Source organism: Numida meleagris, chromosome 1 (genome assembly GCF_002078875.1).
Source record: "Numida meleagris isolate 19003 breed g44 Domestic line chromosome 1, NumMel1.0, whole genome shotgun sequence".
Classification (NCBI taxonomy): Eukaryota; Metazoa; Chordata; class Aves; order Galliformes; family Numididae; genus Numida; species Numida meleagris.
In genome coordinates this window covers 160,023,267-160,048,912 of record NC_034409.1, presented here as the reverse complement: position 1 = coordinate 160,048,912, position 25,646 = coordinate 160,023,267, and the positions used below count along the sequence as shown (strand labels likewise).

The 25,646-nt window shown below is 37.3% G+C and overlaps 1 protein-coding gene across 2 annotated transcripts in view; it reads left to right on the top strand.

The window, feature by feature from the left end:
- The window catches only part of TDRD3 (tudor domain containing 3), a 103,334-nt gene that overhangs the window by 34,118 nt on the left and 43,570 nt on the right, over positions 1-25,646 (top strand). The window contains exons 2-5 of one of the 2 annotated variants that reach the window (XM_021417789.1): positions 5,092-5,176; positions 7,511-7,572; positions 20,797-20,957; positions 23,344-23,485. In XM_021417789.1, the coding sequence (XP_021273464.1) occupies positions 20,884-20,957; positions 23,344-23,485 (216 nt within the window). In that variant the 5' untranslated portion in view covers positions 5,092-5,176; positions 7,511-7,572; positions 20,797-20,883. Of the gene's footprint in view, positions 1-5,091; positions 5,177-7,506; positions 7,573-20,796; positions 20,958-23,343; positions 23,486-25,646 lie in introns of both variants that reach the window. The other variant, XM_021417779.1, reaches the window with a different exon arrangement.

Sequence of the window (25,646 nt, the reverse complement as noted above, 5' to 3'; positions counted from 1 at the left end):
ATACCTAATGTGAAGGATAGGGCACTTCTGTGGCGGAGCAATACTGGCACCCACTGGTGGCTTCGTACTACTGCGTGAGGCTGCGCTCAGTTAAAATTGTTCTCCCCGTTCGTGGTGTTACCAAGTATCAGAAATGCGAATGCTCTCTACAAAGGTTACTCTTTGTGTGGCATGACTGTATAAATCTGTTTTCTTCGGGAGGCAATGGAAAGAACATTTTGATTTCTGCACACACACATTGAAATTAGCCACATAAAATTTACTTTAAAACTCCAGAGCTGTTTCATGTGGCTGCCAGAATTACAAGAAATACTGTTAAGGCAGCTTGCATTTTTGGTTAGTTTCAGTGTTTCTGGGAAGAGATGTGAACATTAAAAAATAACAATTTTATTTAGCACATTTATTAATACTATTTTTCCTTATTTATTTATTTTTCCTTAAAGATTCCCCTGTAAAAGAGAATGAAATAGTAGAGATGAGAGGAGGAAATTGTTGAGGATAGCAAAGAGGATTGAAGGTTGCTGAAGATTTTTGTTCGAACACAAACTGTTAATTGCAAATAGCAAAAACAGACTTCAAGAAAGCTGCTGGAGGAAAAAATATCATTAGGAAGGTAGTTTACCAGGTGGATTTAATTCTACAGAGAAGCTTTTAATTTAAACGTAAAATTTCTGCATGCACACATGCTCATTCGCTTGCACATGAAATACTTGATCCAGCAGCGTAGTGCAGGCAAGCACAAATATGCATCTATCTTTGGTAGCAGGATTTCTTTAGTGCTTCAGATGCAGGTGGTTATAGTGTGGCAGTAACAAATCTGTCTGATTAGGGCATGTCAGGTGTAATCTGTTCCTGATGAGGTAAAGCAGAAGGTAAAATGAAATGGCTAGGGACTCAGTTGAGACTGGTACTACAGAATTACAGCCCCCAACAATGGGAAATATCAAAAAGGAGAATGTGGGTGTCTGCGGGTAACATTCAAAAGCGGGCTATTAGGTTGATGTCACAGCTGATACAAAGGAGCAGTAAGAAAACAGCTTTCAGTGTCACCACTCTAATACGTTTTGTTAGGAGGAATTACCAAAATTTGTTTTTCGTAGGAGCTAATAGTGAACATTTTGACAGAAAAATTACAGATTTGGATTTATGTGTGAATGGTTCACACAAAATGCTGATTCGTTACTAGTGACTTTCTCCTAATAATACTACCATTGCAGTGTCTCATTCAGAAATGAAAGAACAGGTGCTTTCTGTTTAAAGAGGAGTTGCTGTTCTGACAAAAGCTGTTGCTAAGAGGATTGTGCTGCTACATTTCTCAGATGAGTGAAGCTGGATGTGTAGGGGAGGAATAGATGAGACAAATATCCCTCGGATTCCAGCAAATATAATGTGGAAGAATTGCAGGAGAAGCATTTATTTTCCTTTCTCTTCTGGTCTACTCTCCCAAGAGAATGATCCGCAGATAAACATCTCAACCTTATGAGGCAGCTCGGAGCCCATTTGGTTGTAAACTGATTTTATTTCTTATTTTTTAATTTGTATTAATGTTCCAAGACTGCAAAATCCCTGTGTGACTCACAGAGCATTACTTGGTATAATTCCTTTGGAATCGATACAGTTGTCTGATTACTTCAGTTTATAACCTCTGAGATTGTTCAACTCTAGTGAGTATTTTTTTTTTTTTCCTTAGAAACCAAAAGTTCTTGCAGTTAATGCTGTTATAGTTACCAGCTTTTAGAAGTTCAGTGACTTACATGCACACACGTGCTGTTTCCTTAAAAACAACATAAAAGTCATAGAATGGCTTAGGCTGGAAGAGGCTTAAGGTCTCTTCCAACCCTGTGCTGTGGGCATAGTTGCCACCCACCAGCTCAGGCTGCCCAAGCTTGGGATGGAGGTGTGCAGAGCAAGATCTGGCCAGGGCACTGAGTCTGTACAGTGCTGCCAGGTATGTCTTGGGGATTCTGAGTTATGAGCAGGTTCCAGCAGTGTAATCTAGTTCATGGACAGCTTAGGAGTGCTTTCCACCCCTTGGCGGTAGGAATCATGTTGGATTAGTGTAATAGGATCACTTTGTAGTTCACCTTTCATTATCTAGGGTTGCGGTAGGTCATGGTATCTTACAAAATGTGCAGAACAGTTAATGTAGATGCTGTGAGGCACTTGAATGATGGTAATGCAGGTGCTGAGCTCCAGGGCTCCTCCTGAGGAAATTTTCTTTGGTTTTGGTTCAGGGTCAGATTTTCTTCTTTTACATAATAAAGGGGAAAAAAATTATGAAGTGGTCTTTTGCTATGTGCTGTACCTACAGCAAGCACATCACATACCCTTATTAAGAACAGAAAGAAGGGACTTTCAGCTTAGCAAAGGAATTTCAGGCCTTATGCCAACTAAAGAGCTAATTTGGCCTATCGTAACTCCCATTTCATGCTTGAAAAGTGTTTTCTTTGTACAAGTGCATTTATTTTAAAAGAAATTTCTTAGAATTACTGGCTTTTTTTTTTTTTTTCTTAAATGTTTTGTGGACCTGTAGCAGGAAATATTCAGAACTAAAACTTAGATAGTTCTTACAGGAGACAGTATAGACAGTAAGGAGAACAAATTCACTTATTTTAAAGAACTTTCTGCAAAGTTTTAAAGAAAATCTATGAATGTGTTAGGAGTACTACCTGTATAAAGCAGTCTGTGTAAGAGAGCTAGATGGTTAAAACATCAAGTTAGCTTGACATGTGCTTGTTCCAGGCTTCTGTCTGGGTAGCAGATACGTGTGTTTTGGTTCCTTCTGGGTGTACAGCCTTTTCTAATTGCAGTTCTTCACCGAGCTCCTGACCATTTCTGATGATTACTTCACTTGTCCCGTTGCATAGAAGCACCACTTGAGAAGTTATTGGAAAGCTCTGTTTTGTTTTGGTTGGGTGTTTTTTTTTTTTTTAAATTTATTTTAATTTGAAGACTACTTTAAAACCTGGTAATTGTTTTTTTGCTGGAAAGCTGTAGTGTTTGCTTAAATCAAACCAACAGATGTCCTCAAATGGCCTTTCATTATTGTCACCTCTGCAACATGGATGGAAATTTCAGTCAGGTGTGCAGTGTTTCTCTTAAGTGCTGTTGCTTAAATTAATTGACTTTATTAATATAAATCAGAAAAAAACCTTTTTCAGTATGTGTGTGTGTGTTCATCATTTTGTCTCAAGCCCTCTGAAGTAATGAGACAAATGGAACTGCAAAGTTCTAACGTGGAAATTTGGGCTAAAGCAGAGTAGGATTTTATCAACTGTGTTTCAGTCTTCACTTTAAAGTGAGAAATTGAAACATGACTCAGCAGTGAGTTTTATGGTAGCAGAAGTAATCGATTTTATCCTATCTAGGGAAAATTTAATTCTGGACCAGATTGTTGTTTACTCACTCTCTAAAAATATTTTTTTCTTGCTGATAAATGTTAGTGCTTGCATCTCAATACTACACTGTGTAGCTCATAATGGAATTGCAGTTCTGCTAGTTTCAGCAGAACTGAAGAATTACTTAATTTGCACAAGAGGAGGAATGTTTCCACAACTTGTCTAAAATTCAGCTTGTGGGGTTTGTATTCCACCCACTCCTGATACAACTGATACTCAACTTTGTACTGAAGATTACAGGAGGTACACTTGCAGATTTTATTACATTTCTCTTTCTAGAAACCCTACTGGTGTAATTAAACCTCAGCTGAGGCCCCAGATGTGTAGTCCTGCCTATGGGACATACCTGTTCTCCTTTCCTCTAGTAGGGAGCGGGAATTCTGTTCTACTTTACATTCTGATTCCAGCTAACGAGTCTGTCTGAGAATTCCAGGTGGGAATTACCACCTTGAATCTTCACAGGTGGTGATATCCGAGCTCAAAGACACTCAGCTAAGAAATCTGCATTCCTATGTAGTCTAACAAATCCTGCCACCTTATTCTCAAGTGTGTACGCTCCATATGAAAAAAATAGGATTGTTTCTTTCACATTATAAACCCTTTTTTCTTCCTTGAGTACTTTTTTTTTTTTGGTGGAGTTCTGATCCCTCAGGATTTGCTAGAAGTCAGTGTCTGACTTGAACAGATACATGCTATCAAGTGTCTGGGTTAGAGCACAACTGGGATCATTAATTAGTCTGGCAACACTGTCAGGGCAATGTTCATGTTAGCTGAGGTAGAATTAAGAAGGTGTATCGAGTCTGCTTTCCTTCAAATCTTTATATGATTTTATTTTACACTTGGATATTATTTTCTCTAAATATTTCTTCAAGTACTCTGGAATACCTAAACTTTAATCATTACCATTTTTTTAAAAATGTTAATTATTTGAGGAATAGTGGTTTCTCATTAGGTAGTTAGTGCAGGACTGTTATTCGGGTAAGTTCTGTGTTTCAGATTCAATATCTGGCAATTATCACTGTAATGATTGCTGTTGATGTTTTTAAAGAAAACACAGAACTGTGCAGATAAAGCAGATTGCCAGCTACGTGGGAATGAAAACTGAGGCTTGGAGTGAGAAATAGGAGGCAAGTGGAATAACAAATGTCACAGTCTCTAACTACTCAAGTAAAAATTACATTCTCCCTAAGTGTTTTTGAAGGTTAGAATGTGTCAGCCCTTTTAAAATGATTATGCACATCCTTTCAATGGATTATCTTCTTTGATTGTCAGATGAACACATTTATTGCTTGCTTACAGCATTTTGGCAGGAAGGTGGTGATCCTGGTCTGCCACTGTGACGATCTCCAATGTTGTTCCCACAGATGTTTGTTCTATTTCTGAAGTTTTTCACCACATTTGTCTGTTGGGATGGGTGGTGATACAAATCCACTTTTATAAGTTACTTTGTAGCTTAGGCAAGCAAGAAGAAATTTTGTAGCATGGCAATATAATATTGCACCTCCTAAAAGTGCTTGAGTGCATCCACTCGCTCTTTAGGAACTGGTGTGGTTGTTTGTTTTTTTTTTTTTCCTGTATACTTCACAAATGTAGAAAACACAAACTAAAAATGATCTTTACATACAGAAAAGATATTCACCTATTACATAAATAATGTGATATTCTAATATGTCTATGTTTTTTTCTTTAACAGGTATCTTTCAGATGAAGGAATTGAAGCTTGTATAAGTTCATCTGAAAAAGTCAATACGAATGACATTATCCTAGTTGCACTTAATGTAAGTTATGATTGTGAACTTTTTTTCTGACATCACACTAAAAACAATATTTCTAATGGCTCAGGTGGAAGTCTACAAAGCTAATTAAACACACTGTTGTCTGTGTGATTTACATAAAGGACAAAGCACCTTCCTCCTTCCCAGCATGTGTGAATTATTTCTGAATTTTATTTGGAAATGACACCTATTCCAACCTGAAGCCTGGCGGGGAGAAAAATGAGTGTAATTTGCAGTAGGAAGATATTCCTGTGTTTAGGAAATGTAAATCTAAAGTTGAAGTATAAGCAATACTGATAATAAAATCCGAAGTGCTGTGTATGGATGTGAGTATGAAATTATAGTGCAAAATATTAGCTTGCTAGGATGAGTGAAACATCCTTATTTAAACTGACTTCTGGGCATGCTATTCTTTAAAGCCTATTCAAGCAAATGGTAAGTTTCCTACGATATGTACTTATTTATCTAACTACAAGCAGTTGCTTGAATTACTGTAGATATCTGGACTTAGTAATTATTTTCTGCCAAGAAGTAAATAAACAAATATGTGTGTTTTATTTCCAGCTTGTCTGATAGATAATCAAAATAAACCAGAAAAGTTATGCAAGTACTCAAAGCCAACCTTAACGGATTATCAATATTTCTGTCATTAAGTCAGTTGTTGTTTTAATGCCCAGGAAATTAAGTTTCCTGTTCGATAAATAGGGAATAGCAGTGTGGTTTGAAAGGCAGGATAAAAGTGAGTTTAGATTCCATTTCTTAAAAATTCACGCCTCTCACTGACTGTTAAAAGTCAAAAGAAACCAAGAAGCCAACTGATGTTTTTTTGTGAATTGCTTAAATAGGAATGAAATAGACGTAAACATGCCTTCAGTCCTTCAAATGCTTTTATTTTGTATAAGGTCTTGCAAAGGGTTTGTAAAAGTTCTGTCTCCTTCCTTGTTGCTGTGGTTGCAAAACATCTTTCTGGAGACTTGTCAAATTCTGTATGGATATGGATTATTGCAGGGACAGTTCAAAGGAGTTTGTGTGCTGTTCAGAGGTAAATAACAAGCAAGTGACAGATTGGTTTCCTTGGGTGGGCTCAGATTGAAAACCAAATGTACTTTCTTATCAGTCTGTGGCTACATTATGCAATAGAAAGTAATTTGAACATCTATCCGCTCTTTTGCTGTATTCACTCTGAATATCTGTAGAGTATCCTTACAATTCTTTCTACAGTCTGTAGGGTTGTGATGTTACTCACAGAGAAAATAAATGAAACACTTGTTTACAGTGTTATTTATGCTAAAATATAGGTGCTCTTCAGTTCTAGATTGGGATGGTAGCACAATAGTTCATTGACATGTGTTACTCTAAAGTTAGTATATGAATGTAAGTAGTAATTATAATTAGCCCTTTTTCTTTTGAAAGTGTTTTTGTCTTTAATAAGTAAGGAGAGTTTTAGCTTCCATAAAGGAATCTACACCAGAGTTTTCTATGGGGGAAAAAAACAAACAAACAAACAAAAAAAACCCACAGGTTTATTTCAAGCCATGGAGTTTAGAAAACCTAGGTGTTCTAGGCTGCACTACTGTGCTGTGTATTTTGTTTTTGTTTTAACAAGCAAATAAATGCACCAAAAACCTGATGTGTAAATTTTGATTTTTTTTTTTTAATCCTCTTTCTTATTTTAATGTGCTGCACTTAGAAGCCATCCGGTCCATCCCCTTGTCCTTCATCACCCTGACTGATACATTTTTACAGACTATGGTTAGAGAAAGAAAGTGTTTTTGTGGAGAGTTATTCCTTTGAATTCTTTAGTTATGTATATACTCAGCAACTATGCAGTGCAATCATTGAGAAATGTCATGTAGCTGTTTACTTTGCTTCTGAAAGAATCAGACAGACATTTAAGTTGAAAAGCATTTAATAGAAATGTGATATAGACTTCCACTCTAGGTTTCATTGCAAAAATGTTCCCAACCTTTCATGAAGAATTTGTATATCTAAAAAAACAAACCACCACAAACTACTTTTTCTCTTAAGTGCCAAATGGAGAGGGAAGAATTTTGCCTGTGCTAAATACTGGAGTTAAATAAGCATTTCTTTGCAACTATTAAAAGCGTTTTAATAATCTTTGAAAATGTGTTTGACAAGATCATTTTAAAAGCAAAAGGATTTCTTTGGTAAATTTCTTTAATTTTATTCATCAACTGCAGTTAAAGATACTTTTTTCATAGAACCTGTTGGCATTATAGAAGAAATGCCCTTCTTTTTCCTGTTTTACGATAGTTTCCTTTGAAATAGGATATTTTAGATTAATATTCTGTTGTCTTCTCTATTAATTTCAGACAGATTTAAGAACGATTGGCAAGAAATTCCTCCCCAGTGACATCAATGGTGGAAAGGTGGAAAAGGTAGATGGTGCTAACTTCACTTTTCGTGTTGTGATTTGATTTCTTCGTGGTGACAGTTATCTGTGCTGCATTAGTGTCTTTTTGGCATTATTTTGCATGCAAAAGAAGCCAATATTTGAGGATAACTGTGTTAACATATTAGTTTGCCCACTAGACTGTATAGAGGAGTCATCTTTATTTCTAAACTTTGAAGTACTTAAACAAACATGACTGATCCTAGCAGCTTCTTTTATCACTCAGAAACAGTTTAACCTGTTGGATCTTGACATATTATCAAAAGTGACTTGTTCTTTTTTTTACCTTATTTACTCCTGTGAGGACAACAAAGCATGTTAGCCATAAAGCAAAATAGCTGTATGATTATGATACGTAACAATATATGTTGATATTGTCTTGAACTACCCACTGATATACATGATTAAGGCTATAAACTTTGTTGTTGTGTATCCAATGGTCTGTATGGACAATCCATGTCAGATGATACAGTGCTTTATAATCTATATAATATTTTTGTATTCTAAACTTCCATGTGCCAGATTTTTGACATATAATATATGTTTAGGTCCTTTTTAAGTTTTGACCTCACCGGTGTGCTCTTCCTGTGTTCTTCCTAAAATTCAGTTAACAGATAGGGTAAATCAAGGACTGTTATTTTGGAGGCAGTGATAATTCTCAGTTCCAGTAATTATTCCTAACTTCCAAATACTGATGGCCTATATTGGTGATGTGAAATTTCTTGAGAAACATATTTCACTACTGTTGAAATTGAGTATAGCAATAAATCAAAGCAGAATTCCTTTAAGAAAACGAGATTGATGAGTGAGGCTGTTAAGATCTGTCCAGGTTTATTTTTTCTGCTGATACTGTTGTCTGAACGGAGCGGTGACTGATGTAGCTCTAGCTTCTGTAACAACAACAATGAGAGAACATCATTGTCAGCTATGAAAAACTCACTCGAAAGATACCATACAGCGGGATAGATGATAGCGTTCAGTCAGACAGCAGTCTGTGCATCAAACTCATTATTAAACTAACTTAGTGGGAAAAGTTTTATTATATTTCTTACTGTGTCAGAGTACATGTTTTTGCATTGTTTATTTCTCAGGTGCTTGAGTTTTACTGAATTTTGCATGATAGATCATTTAATACTGACAAATTCTAAATGTATTTGCTTAAGTACTTCAAAAAGGCCAAGCGCAAGTTCCTGCACCTGGGTTGGGGCAATCCCAAGCACAAATGCAAGCTGGGCAGTGAACAGATAGAGAGCAACCCTGAGGATAGGGACTGGAGATTGTTAGTGGATGGAAAGCTCAATATGAGCCAGCAGTGTGCATGGACAGCCCAGGCAGCCAGCTATATCCTGCACTGCAATCTGAAGAAGCATGGCCAACAGGTTGAGGGAGGTGATTGTCCCCCTCTGCACCACTCATGAGATCCCTACCTACAGTACTGTTTTCAGTGCTGGGGCCTCTTGCACAAAGAAGGCCGTGGAGCTGGTGGAATCCAGAGGAGGTTCAAGAGGATGACCAGATGGATGCAGCACCTCTCCTATAAAGACAGGCTGGGGGAGCTGGAGTTGTTCAGCCTGGAGGTACTGCAGTGACTATGTGTGAAGGCTGCAGTTGTTAGTGCTTTGATGTATCTGTGAGACGGCAGTCAACCATTCACAGGAAAAAACTTCTGCATGCTTACTTGCAAAAGTATCATTATAATTTGTAGAACTGTACGCTGAAGAAATGAGTGATGACCTAGTGAAAATATGAAAACTAGATTCTAATGTAATTTCTAAGGATCTCTTGAACTTGCTGCTCTCCTTCAATATGTGTTCTGCAGTGTGTTGCCATGGATTCTCTTGAGTATTTTCAGTTTTGTTATTCTGAAAATGGTAACAGTTTATGTGTAACATTGACAACATTTTCAAAAGACTGATGGAACAACTTGCTTTAAACAGTCCACTGGCCTTTTTTTATTTGTGTACGTTGTGTTTCAATGTGCTCACCTTTACTGTTTTGTTTTTCATGTAGTACTAAGCTAATCTGATTTTATCAAGATGGGGTTTTACAGTTTCATAGAGTTTGAGTATATCTTGCTTGACAGCTAACCAGTTGTTCATAAAACATAATAGAAGTATGAATCAAATCAGAAGATGGAAGAAGTACATTAGAGTTTACAAAGGAGGTTTAAGTTCTGAACTGTCTTCATTTTTATTTCTTGCAAACATTAGGAAATGGAAAACCTGAATTCAAGTTGTAGTCTTATATATGGCTGTGCTACTGAAAACGCTGAGTTTTTCCCCTGTAATAAAAACATCAGTTACACTGAAGTCTTTTTTTTATTATTATTATTTTGGAGAAATGTAAAAACAAGCTCCAAGAAACCAGTGCCATTTAATTGATTACTAACAGAAAAAAAAAAGGCTTTGTAATAGTTTATTGTGAAATTACTTCAGTGTGACTGTTCAAGATAGATAGGAAATGTGTTTTGTGTCTTGTAGTCATAGGACCAGTCAAAACAGTTTTAAAGTTCACTTACTTACATACATTGTCCAGAGCTCCAGATGTTGGATGCTGCATTGATAAATGGTCTGTTCACCTAATGTTACTCCTTTAGAATTCCTGTATTAGAATGAACTTCTTTTGATGAGCAGTTTTGACTAAGCAAACAATTCTAAGTATGTTGCAGGCATGGAAAATACTGGAAATGATGTTTTTTTTTTTAATCTATGTTTTACAGAGCTTCAGGTCAGAAAAGATAAAAAGCAAGTCACTGCATTTGGATTACAGGACTAATGTGCTGTTGTTGCAAAACCCATTGGAAATTATGACTTTTCATTAGATTTTAGGGAAGACTTCTACGCTTGGAAATGTTGATTTTTGAAACACTATGCTTTAAAAGATGAGTTAAAAAATATGATTTCTGTTGACTTAACTTGAGCTGGAGGATAAGCAACTACTTTATGAATCAGCAGGCTTGTAATTGAAGGTTGCCTAATGTATGTTCGGAACTGAAGTTGTCTAGTTATAAAGGAAATGTGTGATAGATTGGGGGGGGGTTTAATGAGGTGATTTAAATGAAATCAGACATAATGGAGAGATTATTATCTACTTCTGTTCCTATCTTGATACTTCTCCTCCATTCTCAATATGGATATAATACTGACATCCGTGGCATGATAAGAAAGTGTGTATGAAAGTTGTGATTATTGTATTTAAATTCAGTGCAGCCAAATGAGATCTTCATCTTGAATTCTGAAAGCTGGCCTGTGAAACCCCAGGTTTGATAGCAGATAGTTGGTCCTTGGGATTATTTTGAAAGAAGATGCATCTTAATTAAAACAAAGCAACAATAAAAAGGAGGAAAATATACAATAAAAGAAAGCTGCATCATTAAGAAACAGATAACGGATTAGCCCGGTGCTTTGTTTTTCATAAGTTGATTACATGTCTGATTCAGGAGTTATGTGTTTCCTTGAGCTGGGAAATCTGAAAATGCCTGATGCAGTGCTTCCAAGGAAGTTCTGTGCAATGACGGGGGCAAGGGATGACTACTAGACTCTTGAGACAAGTTAAATAACTTGTTTAAAATAACCTGATTAAAAAGTGCTGTTGATTTTAATGACAGATAACTAGTAGGGCTAAGAAAATTACTAGACTTTCTTGTCTTGGAACCGTTATTGTGTCTTACTTCTAATATCGCTAAAATATGTAAATAAAATTTATGAATCCTACAAAATTAAGGTGTTATTTCCCATACAAAATTAGCTTGGTAGATACTACAGAAAGAATTAGGTGATCTTAAAATGTACATGGATAAAACATGAAATTGCATATTTGGGACTGATAGCCATGCTGTAGACTTGGAACTCTCTCAGTTGGGAAGGAATGCAGAGGAGAGAAATTTGGTTATAGAAGCTGTTGAATGTAAACAGTGCAATGTTGCCTGCGAAAAGGAAGATGGATTAAGATGTATTCTGAGGCGCTGCTGAGAGTGTTGCAACTGTTGATTGCATATTTCTGTTAATTATTCTTGAGGAAGGTAAGATTCAGATTTTGTGAGTACAAGAGAATATTACTAGGGGAAATGTGAGGTGGAAAGGAATATATGTTTCCAGGCAGTAAAATTGGAATCAAGGAGGAGATACATAGTTTGTAAGCACATCAGAAAGGAGAAAATTATGAAAGGGGAATAAGATTAGTTTAAATTAGAGAATAGTTGTCTGTAGAGAAACTGATTTAAACTAGTTGTCAAGAAATCTGGATTAAAAACTGAGGAAAGAAGTACTTGATAAGTACCAGAGCAATAATATCCTCTAATGTCTTTTCCCTGTAGCAATTGTTAAGATTTAAAAAAATCGATTGATGGAGATGAAGGACTAGATAACAGGACTGAATGCTGTAGGAATCCAGTTCAAACTTGTAAAAAGAAAGTTTGCTTGATTCAAGGTACTTCTATATCCCAGTTTTTCAGGTAATTAAGACAGATCAGTGCTTATATATGGCTTTCAATTTCAGTAGTAAAAAGTAAAAATAAAAACAGTAGGAAGGAGCTTTTTTTTATTTTGAAGATGACTCATGACAACAGTGGCAGGAATTTTGAGAAGTTGCAGGAAAGGAGAAAGTGGAAGATTGTGTTGCCTAATCATCGTTGTTTTACTCTTTGTTAAATCCTGAAGACTTGTATGCTTCTATCAATACTATTAAGAAGACAGTCCTTCTGACTTGTGAACTTTCAGTAAAATTTAGTTTGGTCAGTCAACCATTCAGTCAACCATTTTTGTTTGAATCATTGATCTTAAGACAGTTACTCAAGAAAAAATATTCTGCAAACCATTTGCCAGAGGAAAGAAATAATAACTGCAAAGTAAAAGCGGAGTCCAGAAACTGCCCCCTGTCAGATCAGAGCCAGCTCCAGCCTTCTCTGAAAGGGACCCAATACTGGCCAGAGCTGAGCCAGTGAAGTAAGCTGGTTGTGCTTTTGTAAGAGCAGATTTAAGAAAGGGAACAATTTGCTGCACAATAGCAGCTGAGAGAGAGTAGAGATAAAGTAAGAGACATAGCCCTGTAGCCACCACAGTGAGTGAAGGAGGGCAGGAAGTGCTCCAGATGAGGAGCAGAAGTCTACAGTAGTCCACAAGGAGGCTCATGGTAGGGCATACTGTCCTGCAGCAGCTCATGGACAACGTATGGAGTAAATAATAGAATCATTTGAGTTGGGAGGGACTCTTAGAGGTCATCTAATCCAACTCACCTGCAATGAACAGGGACATTTACAGCTAGATTAGGTTGCTTAGAGTCCTGTTTAGCCTGACCTTGAATGTCTCTAGGGATGGGGCATCTACCACATCTCTGGGCAACCTGTCCCAGTGTTCCACTATCCTTACTGTAAAATACTTTTTTTTTCTTCTATCCAGTCAAAGACTGTTTCCCCTTGTCCTATCACAACAGACCGTACTAAAGAATCTGTCTCCTTTCTCATAGCCTCTCTTTAGATATTGAAATGTCACTATCAGATCTCCCCAGAGCCTTCTGTTCTCCAGGCTTAACAGCTCAAACTCACTCAGCCCCTCCTCAAAGGGGAGATGTTCTACCCCTTGGGTCATTTTTGTGGCCCTCCTCTGGATGCTATTCAGCAGGTCCATGTCTCTCCTGTACTGAGAACTCCGCATCTGGACATGGTACTCCAGGTGAGGTCTTAACCAGCACAGAGTAGATGGGCAGGATCACCTCTCTCGACCTGCTGGCCACACTTGTTTTGATGCAACCCAGGATACAGTTGGCTTTCTGGGCTGTGAGGGCACACTACTGCTTCATGTCCAGTTTGCCATCCACCAGTACCCCAAATCCTTTTTGGCAGAGCTATGCTCAATCCTTTCATTCCCCAGCTTGTATTGATAGTGGGAATTACCATGACCCAGGTGCTAGACCTTGTACTTATATTTGTTGAGCCTCATGAGGTTCTCTGGGCCCGCTACTTGTGCCTGTCTAGGTCTCTCTGAATGGCATCCCATCCCTCAGGTTTATCAACTGCACTCCACAGCTTGGTGTCATCCACAAACTTTCTGATGGTCCCACTGTTGAAGTAATTCATGAAGATATTGAAGAGCATCAGTCCCAGTATTGACCCCTGAGGGGTACCAGTTGTCACCGATGTCTATCCAGACATTGAGCCATTGATCACCACTCTGGGTACAATCTTGCAACCAGTTCCTCATCCATCAAACAGTCCACCAATCAAATTCATATAATTCCAATTTGGAGAGAAGGATGTTATGGGGGACCAAGTCAGAAGCCTTACTGGAGTTCCGATAAATGACATCAGTGGCTCTTCCCTTGTCTTCAGTCACAGTTACACCATCGTAAAAAGCAAGAAGGTTGGTCAGGCATGCCCTTGGTGAATACACACCTGTACTTATATTCTATAACACCTCCCTCTCTTCCATGTGCCTTAGCATAGCTTCCAGGAGGATCTGCTCCATGACCTTCCCCAGTGCAGAGGTGAGGCTTCCACATCATAGAATCATAGAATGTCTTGGCTTGGAAGGGACCTCAAAGGTCATCTAGTTCCAAACCCACCTCGTAGGCTGAGTCGCCAACTGCTAGATCTAGCACTAGACCAGATTGCCCAGAGCCCCATGTAGTCTGACTTTGAACATCTCTGACATCAACAGCCTCTGGGCAGCCTGTTCCAGCACCTCACTTGTTCTCTAGGTCATCTTTTCTACCCTTCTTAAAAATGGGTGCTATGTTGTCTTTTTTCCAGTCACCAGATGCTTTGCCTGACTGATGTGACTTTTCAAATATCATTGAGAGAGGCTTGGCGATTACATCAACCAATTTGCTCATGACTCTAGGATGCATCTCATCAATCCATAAAACTATGGATGTTCAGGTTCCTCAGGTGATTGCCAACCTGATCTTCACTTACAGTGCAAGGGTCATTGCTCCCCAGTCCCCACCTTCCAACCCACACACTTGAGAAGTGTGTGAAGAGCAGTTGCCAGTGAAGACTGAGGCAAAAAAGTTAAGTACCTCAGCCTTCTCTTGTCCATTGTTACCAGCGTGCCTGTATCCCTCATTAGTGAGGATGTGCCCTCTTGGACTTTCCTTTCCTGGGTGATGAACCTGTAAAAGCCTTTCTTGTCCTTATTTGCATCCACTGCTAAGTCTAGTTCTAGTTGGGCCTTGGCCTTCCTGACCTCATTCTTATACAGCCTGGCACCATCCCTGTACTCTTCACAGGGTACCTGTTCCTGCTTCCACTGCCTGTGTATTTTCTTCTTGCTTTTCAGTTTGACCAGCAAGTCCAGGTTCAGCTATGCTGGTCTTTTGCCTTCCTTTCCTGACTTCCTACACCTGGGGATGGAGAGCTCTTGTGCCCTAAGGAAAGCTTCCCTGAAGATATGTCAGCTCTGCTCTGCTCCCTTGTCCCTGGGGACAGATTCCCAAGGGGTTTTGTTGACTATCTCCCTGAAGAGCTGGAAGTTGGCTTTCCTAAATTTAGACATCCTGATTTTACTCTGTCTTTCTCATGTCCTTCAGGAATGTGAACTCCACCATTACATGATCACTATAGCCCAGACAGCCTCCCATTGTGATGTCACATGTTCATTTGTACTGGTGAGCAACAGGTCCAGCATTACATCCCCTTGGTGAGGCTGTCTGTTGGCTCAAGAAGTTGTCCTCAAAGCATTCCAGGAACCTCCTGGACTGCATACAGCTCATTGTGCTACTTTTCCAGTAGATATGAGAGGGTTGAAGTCCCCCTGTAAAATGAGAGCCTGCAGTTGAGATAGCTCCTGTAGCTGGAAGAAGAAGCCTTCATCAACTGACTCCACTTGATCAAGCAGCCTGTAGTAGACACTATCCATAAGGCTCCCTTTGTTGCCTCATTCACTAACTCTCACCCATGGGCTTTCAACTTCTTGTGTCCATTCTTCAGGGACAGCTCTTCACATTCTATTCCTTCCTTGATGTAGAGGGCAACACCTCCTCCCCTCCTTCCTCACCTGTCCCTTCTGAACAGCTTGTAGCTGTTGATAGCCACACTCCAGTTGTGGGAATCATCCCACCAGGTTTTAGTAATGGCAGCTGCGTCATGGCTTTCTAGTACAGTGGTGGCTTGGTTTTGACAGGAGTGACTAGTTCATATAATCTGTCAGTAGAAGGTAGTATTTTGTGGTTCAGAAAAGCTTCAGAAATTACATGCTACATTTATTACGCTGATCCCAAACCTTTATCAGCACTATGTATCTGCATCTGTGCAGATCTATTTTATCTATTCTGTGCAGACTGTGCGATCTATTTTCCATCTTGCATGGAAAGTAACTTTATTTTGTAGTATAAATGCAATAGGCAAATATTTTCAGAAAATGCACGGATACTTGACCATTATAGGTGATTGTCATTAATACACAAAAATATTTTATCGCTCACTTATAAATGTTTTGTACAGCTTAAAAAAGAAATCCATATTACCAGCACTAGCCACAAGATGGCCACATTTGCATAGGATTTTGAAAAGCTGAACACTCTCATTTCCATCCAAATGACTGCATGCCATGAATATTTGTGAAGTATTTGAAGTGGAATAAAGGTGCAAGGAGGACTTATAAAAAGTTAGAACATGTCATTTAGCAATGATGCTACATTTACTTCATTTTCTTTTAAGTATATGCGTTCCATTACAATTTAAGCATTAGTTCCTCAAGAGTTCAGAAAGAAAGCAGTTCTTTGATCTTAGAAGTGAAATCCTGAGTACTGATAAGTTGATGGTAAGCAGTTAAAACATAACTTGCCAGCTATTCTAATTATTCTTTGAAGTTGCTCATATGCTTCCTTGTTTGTGTCGGTACATTAGTGTAACTAACAGTGCTTAGTTGCCTTCTGCCATCCCTTTGATTGTGGATGTCTGTTGGTTTCCTACAGCCTTTTTTATTGTAAGGTATGATTGGATTTGTTATTTCAGTTACAACTGATCTGCATTAAGTTCTAGTCTTGAGTTGCTTGTATTTACTTTCCAGGGCTACATCAGATGTCCTGCTATTTGAAGCTGTGTATGTAAAAATTATTCTACTTTTTTTTTTTCCAGTTGGGATGATTTTGACAAGGCTTAGTTCTGTCAATGCATGCGGCAATGCTGATGGATCAAACTGAGTAGTAGTCATTTTAGAGCTGTTTGTCAGCTTTAGATATGCTCTTGTCCTCAAACTCTCCTGATGCCTGTTTCAGGAACTTTAAAGAGTCATGTTTCCACTCATATTCTTGAGGAAATAGTGTATAGTGCTACATATAATAGGTTAAACCTTTCTAAAAGGTTGAGTTTTTTTGTTTTCAGATCATGTTGAGTGAGTCGAAGCAATGCCTCTAGGAAAGCAGTGTCTTAAAAACAGTAGAATACTATCTAGTTGCTATATTGTTATAAATCATTAGGTAGTTATTGGTCATTGTTTCAAATGTTACCACAATAACTTTGAGATCAGAAGGGACTGATTTATTAGAAGATTGTATTCTACTACAATCACAGTACTTTGGCAAGTCAGTATGCTACTGGGTATTTTGTTGCCCTATCTTGATCTGGAACATCTATTTTTTTTCTGAGGGATTAAGCCATTATTGCCATGCTATTTGTGTGCATTAGTATTTTGACTGGCCCTGTGGCCAGTGTAAGCATTTTTCAAAGACAACTGGTATTAAATACTTACTATAAGGATTTGCTGGAAATGTTATTGGTTTGTTCTATGTAGTATTTCCAACCATTGATGAAGTAGCCCCCTTCGGTCAGTGTGTAGATTTTTTCCTGAACATGATGTGAAGTCCTTATGCTTACTCATGTTGAATAAACCTCTCAACTCACTATAAGTGAGTGAATAATATTTTAATTTAAGTAAATTGTGTCCAGTAAGTCTTGAGTACATTTTATCACTGTGGATATTTGTTTACTCTGTTTATTTGTTTATTTTTCTGCACAAGAGTCATGTATGTTCTTGAATTAGCATTGTTGGGTTTTGTGGATAAAGAGGAAGAAGTGGTATGTGTTGATGTTTTGTACCACATGTCTATGAATGTAAGCTGGGGAAATCTAGGCTTTGTCTAATCATGGTTTGCTTGATAAATGGCTCTCTAAATAAATAGATACACAGTGATGAAGGTATTGCAGGGTAGTCTGAAGTCTACTTCTGTGTGTGATTTTGGCAAATATTTTGCTTAAGGTCTCAATAGAATGAAAAAAAATTACTGAATTTAGTCAGTAACATCAAAGAGAAGGGCAATGCACTGAAATGGGGAAGCTGATATGCTGTTAAAAAAAAAAAACAACAACAAAAAAAACCCCACAAAACAAACGAAAAACCTCACCACCACCAGGAAACGGGATCCTGTCATCTTTGCGCATTCCGAATCACTGGTACTTGATTTTAATACAGTCTGTTGTAGAAAACAGTAGCTTACTCTTGAAATTCATTATTACTTGTGTTAATATACATGCCTTATTTCTGCAATTCAATTCAATTTCAAATTGAGTTGATTAAACCATAACTTCCAGATGTTTCTTTGTCTCTTTCTCCTGTTTCATGTGTTCTGTCTTACCTAGTAGTTTTCACATAAATAATATTAAACATATAGTATGTATATTGTAATGGCATTATATAGTACAATACCGTATATAGTATAAGATGCTATTATATTTTTCATCTTGAAAAACTAAGCAGATTATTCATAATGGGATTAATAATGTCTAAAGCCAGTCCTCATTCCTCAGCTAATTTTACTTATGTTTTGTACTCTTGACCTATTTGCATCCTTTAGATTTAGCCATTGAAAGCTGCTTATACAACTAGTGCTATGGCATTAAAAATGCAATTTCTTTATGTTTATACTTATTTCTCTTGATTTTAATATGAGAACATCTGAACTGAGAATGTTGTTCCTTGTCCAGTCAGTAAATGCTTTTGAAGTGAATGTTGTCTTGTACTGAATCCCATATTATTTAGGTGATATCTTCATTTTTACGTTCCAGATAGTACAGTTTAGTTTGCTGTTTCTTTGGAATTTTAGAAAATTATTTTATGAGAATTGTATAATTTTCATCTCTACGTTAGAAATTAGTGGAAGTGCTAGAGAGAAGAGAGAATCTGTGGCTTGAAGGAGCACAGCAGAGTGGTCTAGAGAGCTTTTAGCTTTGGGTTGATCAATTCTCTTGAATGTAGAAATGGTACCTTCAGAATCTAGCTATTATTTGGTTTGGTGAGACTCTTTAACGCACTCAGCAAGACCCAGCTACTTGGAAATTTAAGTATTAATATAACCTTTCTGTGTAATTTTAACTTGTCCAAGTTAAAAGGATTTTTACAGGGTAAAAATGTTTCTTTAAGGTAGTCTCCAAGGTGACCTAGTGTAGGTTGATGATCAGAGTGCTGAAGTATCTCTCCTACAAAGACAGCTGAGGGAGCTGGGCTTGTTCAACCTGGAGAAGAGAAGGCTCTGGGGAGACTTCATTATGGCCTTCCAATACTTAGAGAGCTTATAAGGAGGAGGTAAATCAATGTCTTGCATGGGTAAACAGTGATAGGACAAGGGGGAATGGTTTTAAACTAAAAGAGGGGAGATCTAGATTAGATGTCAGATGTAAATATTTCACTGAGAGAGTGTTGAGGTGCTTTAACAGGCTGCACTTAGAGGTTGTGGAATCCTCCTCCCTGGAGATGTTCAAGGCTGGGCTGGGTGAGACCCTGGGCAAGCTGGTCTAGTACCCGATTTAATGACTGTCAACCCTGCTCACCGCAGAGGGATTGGCAGTGGATGATGTTTGAGGTTCCTTGTAGCCCAAGCCATTCTATGATTCTGGATTCACCTACAGTCTTGTGACAATGTTTCTTGTTCTGCAGGTAGATTGGCTTTGTTTTCTGCCATCATTATATGATCTCATATGATTATGTGAGAGCTGAACTATAAACTGAGCTGAACTGATACTGGAAAATGCGGAAGCTCTAAAATCCAGCTAAAGTCCATAAAAATAGTTTTGCTGTTAATATAGGATGTGTTTAAGAAAACCATATGCTTCTATTCTTCTTTTGCACCTGTTTTTTTGAAATAACATGATTTTCTTTGTTAAAGAAGCAGACACCATTGTCTATGCTCAACAAATGTGCAGCTGTGCTTTACTGTAATGCATGCCTGACACAGTAGATAAGAAAACCTGGATTTATTTGCATATATATTCATAGTTAGCCTAGCATTCATTTCTTTACACTCCAGATTTCTAATGAGACTATCAAACAGTTGTTAAAAACAAAACCAAGCATCCAGAACTAAAATTTTCTTTTTCCTGTTTGTATGATTTCATGCTTTAACAGTATTCCAATGTAGTTTTCCTTTCTTGTCTGTGCATCCTATATAAAGTTCCTGTTTCCTCATCTTCTAACTTCTTTTTTTCTAGCATTACTGCTACTATTTTTTTTTGTGTGTGTATTCTCTTTCTTAAAAGGAAAGAATTGAAGAATTGTGCATTTCTTGTCTTTTCTGCTCTCTCTTTGGTGCTAGAGCAACAGATTTTTTTCAGTTTTATTTTTGAGAGGAATCAGAGGTACCCTACTTCCTTACAAAGTGAAGAAAAAAAAAATCATGATTATATACTCAGCTGTAACCCAAATGAGAGAAAGTAGTTTATTTCCTTTTTTGTTGGTTACATAAGATATGTCATATACAGAAGTGTACACTGCATTTTCTGGTAACCAAGAGTTTCTGATGTTGTTTGAAGTTGTTGTTTCTAGTTGGTGTTTACAAAATGGTTGTACTATAAATGTAGTCCCATTGCAGTTAGTCTTCAGAGCTGGTTGTTTTTTAATTTAGAACACTTTGTCTATGAAAACTGGTAGTGCAGCACATGAATTCTTGCCTAGACTCCATAGCACGTAGAAGAGACGATATTTGCTTGCTCTTGTTGTTTTGTTTTGCTCTTTATTTTTTTGTCCCTTCCCCCACCAAAGTCTTTAATTATTTTCCATAGTTAGTATCGCAGAGATATATGAAACATTGCAGCTGTTTCTCAGAAAAAAAGCCATTTTTGTCATGTTTTTCAACATGCACTATGAGTGATAAAAACTGTATGTGACTGTCTGATAAAATTGTACTTCCCTTTGCCTGGGGGCATCTGTTAGTATGTCTTGATATGGTAGTATGTTTGCTTCATGGTGTTAATGTTTTCGTCTTTTCTGTTTTGCATATGTAGTTGGAAGGGCCGTGTGTTCTGCAAATACAGAAGATACGCAATGTTTCTGCACCAAAGGATAATGAAGAATCTCAGGCTGCACCCAGAATGTTACGTTTACAGATGACCGATGGACATACAAGCTGCACAGCTATAGAATACAATAGCATGTCAAAAATAAGGTGAGCAGCTTTCTTTTCAAAGTTTTGCTTTCAAACTTAAATGCCGTAAAAACAATGGAATTAGAAATATATGTGGAAAAAACCCATTTGTTTTTTTTTTACGGAAAAGCGGAACTGCAAAATATTTAATTTGATTATATTGTCTTGTCTATCTCTCTTGTTCTTTTCTTTACTGTTTTCTTCTAATTTAATGTAGTTAAAACTAAACTACTAATGTAGTAGTTTATGTAGTTAATGAAACTAATGTAGTTTCGCCAGCCATCCTCTGTGTTAACAGAAAACTTGCATGTTCTGCCTTACCTGTTGCATTTGAAACCATTAATGAAAAAAAGTCTAAGGTTAAGTTTTAGCACATCAGTAGAGTACCACCTTTATATATTAAATAAGTAAAATGGAAGCAAAGCAACACCCCATTCACTTCCGTGCACCCCAGCTTTTCAATGAGATACTGATTTGTCCTCCAGCTCTACTCATGTGTCTAAAAAATCTATGTTGATAAGTAACTCGCAGAGTAAAGGAACATCAAGCAAAGTTAACTCTTTTGAGATAAAATCTAGTGGAGATGCATGAAACAAATGAATACTTCAGGCAGTCATAGTTTTTGGTTTCCTTCTCAGTTTTTTTTTTATGTACAGGAGAACCTTAAATGTAGTACGTGAAGGTGTATAGGAATGGAATTTACAATACAGTTTATGCTGAAATACCTAGTGCGAGAAAGAGAATTTTTGCAGCTGTCTGCTGACTCAGACTTCAGAAGGCAAGCAGGCTTTTCAGAGTGTGAGAACCTGAGCCAAATTTCCATTTTTAGCAGATATTTTGTCTGACTTGGTAATGAGCATGTCACAGACCTGATTCACCTAACTTCATGCAGCTAGTAGTGCTTTTCCCTGATCAAGACTTTAACTTGGACTGCTTTTCTAAGTATTTTTTCAGTTAAAAATGAAGGGCAAGACAGCTGAGTTTGGGAATTTCTTGGTGTTTGTCATTAGGATGTTGAAAACAATCTCCAGTATGTAGTCTCTGGAGTTATGGTCTACTTTACTCTTAATTCCAGATTAATTTGGTTTAAAAACATCTTCCTGTGTCTTTTTCTGCTAGACAGACTTCTTATACTTTGTTTTTAAATATCTCCTTTTGCTGTTAAACTGCTCCTTCTGAGTATGAGCCAACTTGCAATTTAGAGTAATGTTGTTTTAAAAGTCAAGCACTTAATAATACTTCAATTTTAGCTTGAGCAATCACAACTTAGAATATCCTATTCCAATGAAAGTAAAAAGAGCAGAAAAGGAAGGCAAACACTCCTGTGTAAGTAGATTCTAGATCACACAATGCATAAACAGCCAGTCAAAGACCTAATCTGAAAGCTTTTAGATATGATCTCCAAAGCATCACAACTCATCACTTTGTGTAGTACTGATATAAGCTTTTCAAATTCCTTCTCCTATATTTTTTATTTTCTTTGCTTTTGTCAGAACAATACAGAAAATCCATTAGTATTGCTAAGGTTGAAGTCACTAGAACTAAAATTGGCTGACTCCGCTATGAGTGTTCCTAAGTGTGTGGCACTGTTCTGTGATTCCGGTGATAGCTTTATGATATATTGAAGAGGTTGTTGTCTCTTATTTGAAAGATTCTGTCTCTGTCCTCTTTTGTATCTTGAAATAAAACTCATTCTTTCCAGATTTTGCTGCTTGTCCTGTCTTTCAATTATGAGATGGAAATGAGTGATTCTTTTATGCATCTGGTGTTGTTGTTACAGGGTAGATTCAAATGAAAAGATGATAGGCACCTGCTTGTGGGAGCTGTCCACAGAGAACATCCATCTGTTTTTAAATCAGAGAGTAATGAGAAAAGCAGCACTGCAAGGTGCATAGTCTATATTTATTCTGGAACGGTCCTGGCTGTTAGTAGTGTATAGAAGGCATCTTTTCTAACTACTTTTTGTTTTCTCCTAAGTTAAATGTCTAAAACAAATGAGTTGATTAAGCGTCTAGAAATCCTCTGTTTATCTACTTTAAATGAGTACTAGGATGAAGAACTTAGACATCTGACTTTGAGGCATCTTTTGTTAGGCGAGGCAAATCACATCCTTAGTTTGGTACTGTTAAATTGCATTTTAACCAAACAGATAATTTGCAAAGATTCATCTCTGTTAGAATGTAATTTGCAGTATGGCATCGTTGTATAATGAATGGGAAGTGTTCCAGAAAAGCTATTGAAAACTGCTGTGCGTACTGAAGGAATTATTGTGAAGGTTTTTGATGCTAATCACTTATTATGAAGTACGACAATGCTGAAAGTATAATGGGAGTATAGTTTTCTGTGCTTTTGATGGCAGAATATTAATTAACATTTTTGAAATACTTGGTTTCGTTTCTGCTTCTAGCTTGAACACTCCACCTGGAACAAAAATTAAACTTTCTGGAATTATTGAAGTAAGAAATGGATTCTTGCTGTTGGATGATAGTAACACTGCAGTTCTTGGAGGTGAAGTGGAGCATCTTATAGAAAAGTGGGAATTGCAAAGGGTGAGGTAACACTGCTGGAAATGCTTCTTTTACAGGATGCAAATTACATTTAATGACATAAAGCATAACATGTTGGCTGTGAACTTCTCTGTTACGAGCATTTAGACTTTACTGTCGAAATATTTGTAGGAATTAAGCCAAATATGCGTCTAATGTATAATGTTGCTGATGAAATTTTAAGTTATCTTTGCATGAGAACTGATTCCTTTAGTAACGTGCAGGGGCTGAAAACATTTGTCAACCATCTGACTTCATTTTAGTGCAGTAATGGTTAGTCGTTTCCCTAAACAGTGTTTCTTATACAAAAATATTAAAGAATTAGGCCTTTTACAATTGTGGTCTACAGACTGTATAATTTTTGAGGCAAAAAATACAGGAATTTTATAGAAAGAGTTGAAGTTAGTAACTTCAGGTTACTACCTTAAGAAATTAGTATCAATTTAAGGATTCTTTACTGCTAATTTCATCAGTGCTTTAGGTAAGTTGTGATTAGAAAGTGGAATTGTAGGCTTTAAAGTCTTTCAGAAAGCCACAAATATTTGAAAGGTCCTTTAATTGTTTTCGCATAGCTACTATCTCAGTAGAACAAAAGTTGCTGCAGGAAAATGACTTGTTGAATTTCCTCACAAATGAGTGGAAGTGCCAAGGACATGAAGTTGTGACTAGTACAAATGGAGATACGTGTCTATACTTTGTCTGTGTCTCTGAAGCAAAGAGTAGGTACTTATGAAGATGATGGTTGTTTCTGTGTGAAGCACTTTTTTGCCAATATTAAGTTTGACAGGTTTATTTGTCGTTATGGCCTAGCCTTCTTTGGTGGTGTTTTGCGTTTTATAGATTTGAGCAAACTTGGCCAAAACTGGTAGAATATTTGAATTACAGAATCAGCCAGAATGGATAGAGTGCTTGGCATTTTTTTTTTCCAGTCATTTCTAGTTTTAAATGAAACTGATTAGAATAAAAGTTCTGGGATCAGCAACAGAACCATCTCATCTTGTCATTTTTATTCATATTTAGTATAACTCTTTGAATTCTCTCTCCAGATTAAAAAAAAAAAAAACAACAAAAAAACAAACAAACAAAACATTGACTTTTAAAGTTGATGAGTAGGAGAAAAGGGGCACACTGAACTAATACATTCTTAAGAATGCCAACTAATTGGAAAGAGAAGAGTAAATAGCATCAGCTGGTTTTATTAGCTATTTTTTAAACAGTCTGTTTCCATGTTTGTTTTGCTAGTGACATTTTGGAAAGTCTGTTTTCATATTCATTCTACCTGTGTTTCCACAAAGAAATATTGTACTGTAAATACTAATTTGTTTTTGAGGTGAATGTCAAGAAATAACAATGGAATGCTTTCTGTTTACAAGAAAGCAAACCATTTTATAACCATGCTGCTGACTAAAGCAAATTTTTCAGTATTTGCTATTGCATAAAGCCAGTATAATTGGCTATGTCTAAAAGAGTTTGTTTTTACTGATTGTTGTTGTTGTTATTAGATACAATGCAGTAATTTAGTTATTGCCTATTTCTATCCCTTGAGTTCTCTGGTTTCATTTTGCAGTTCAAAGGGAATAGTTGGAAGGGACTTACCAAGAACAAGCAGTCCAACTGCCTGGACTACTTCAGGGCTAAACAAAAGTTAAAGCATATTGTTGAGGGCATTGTCCAAATGTCTCTTGAACACTGGCAGGCATGGGGCATCAACCACCTCACTAGGAGGGGAAGCCTATTACAGTGTTTGACCACCCCTATGGTGAATAAATTTTTCCTAATATCCAGTGTGAACCTCCCTGGTGCAACTTTGTGCCATTCTCAAAGGTCATGGCAGCAGTTCCCAGACTGGCACCGCCATCTCTCTTCAGGGAGCTGTAGAGAGTTTGCCGGAGTTTCTCTTTATTTTTCTAGCTAAACAACTCATGGCACATGAACAGTGAGTGAGTAGCAGGGATAATGTGACCGTATCAGCAACAAAACTGTGGGCAACAAGAAATCGGTTTAGACAGGTGAACCATTGCCACTGGAGGTCTTAGTTCCAGGTCTGCATCCGGACAGACAACTAGACAGGTCTGAAACAAGTCCATAGAAGCCAGATGCTACTTCGATAGCAGTTTACACATGAGCTTGATGTTTCCTGTTCTGAAAGCTTTACAAAAAAAGA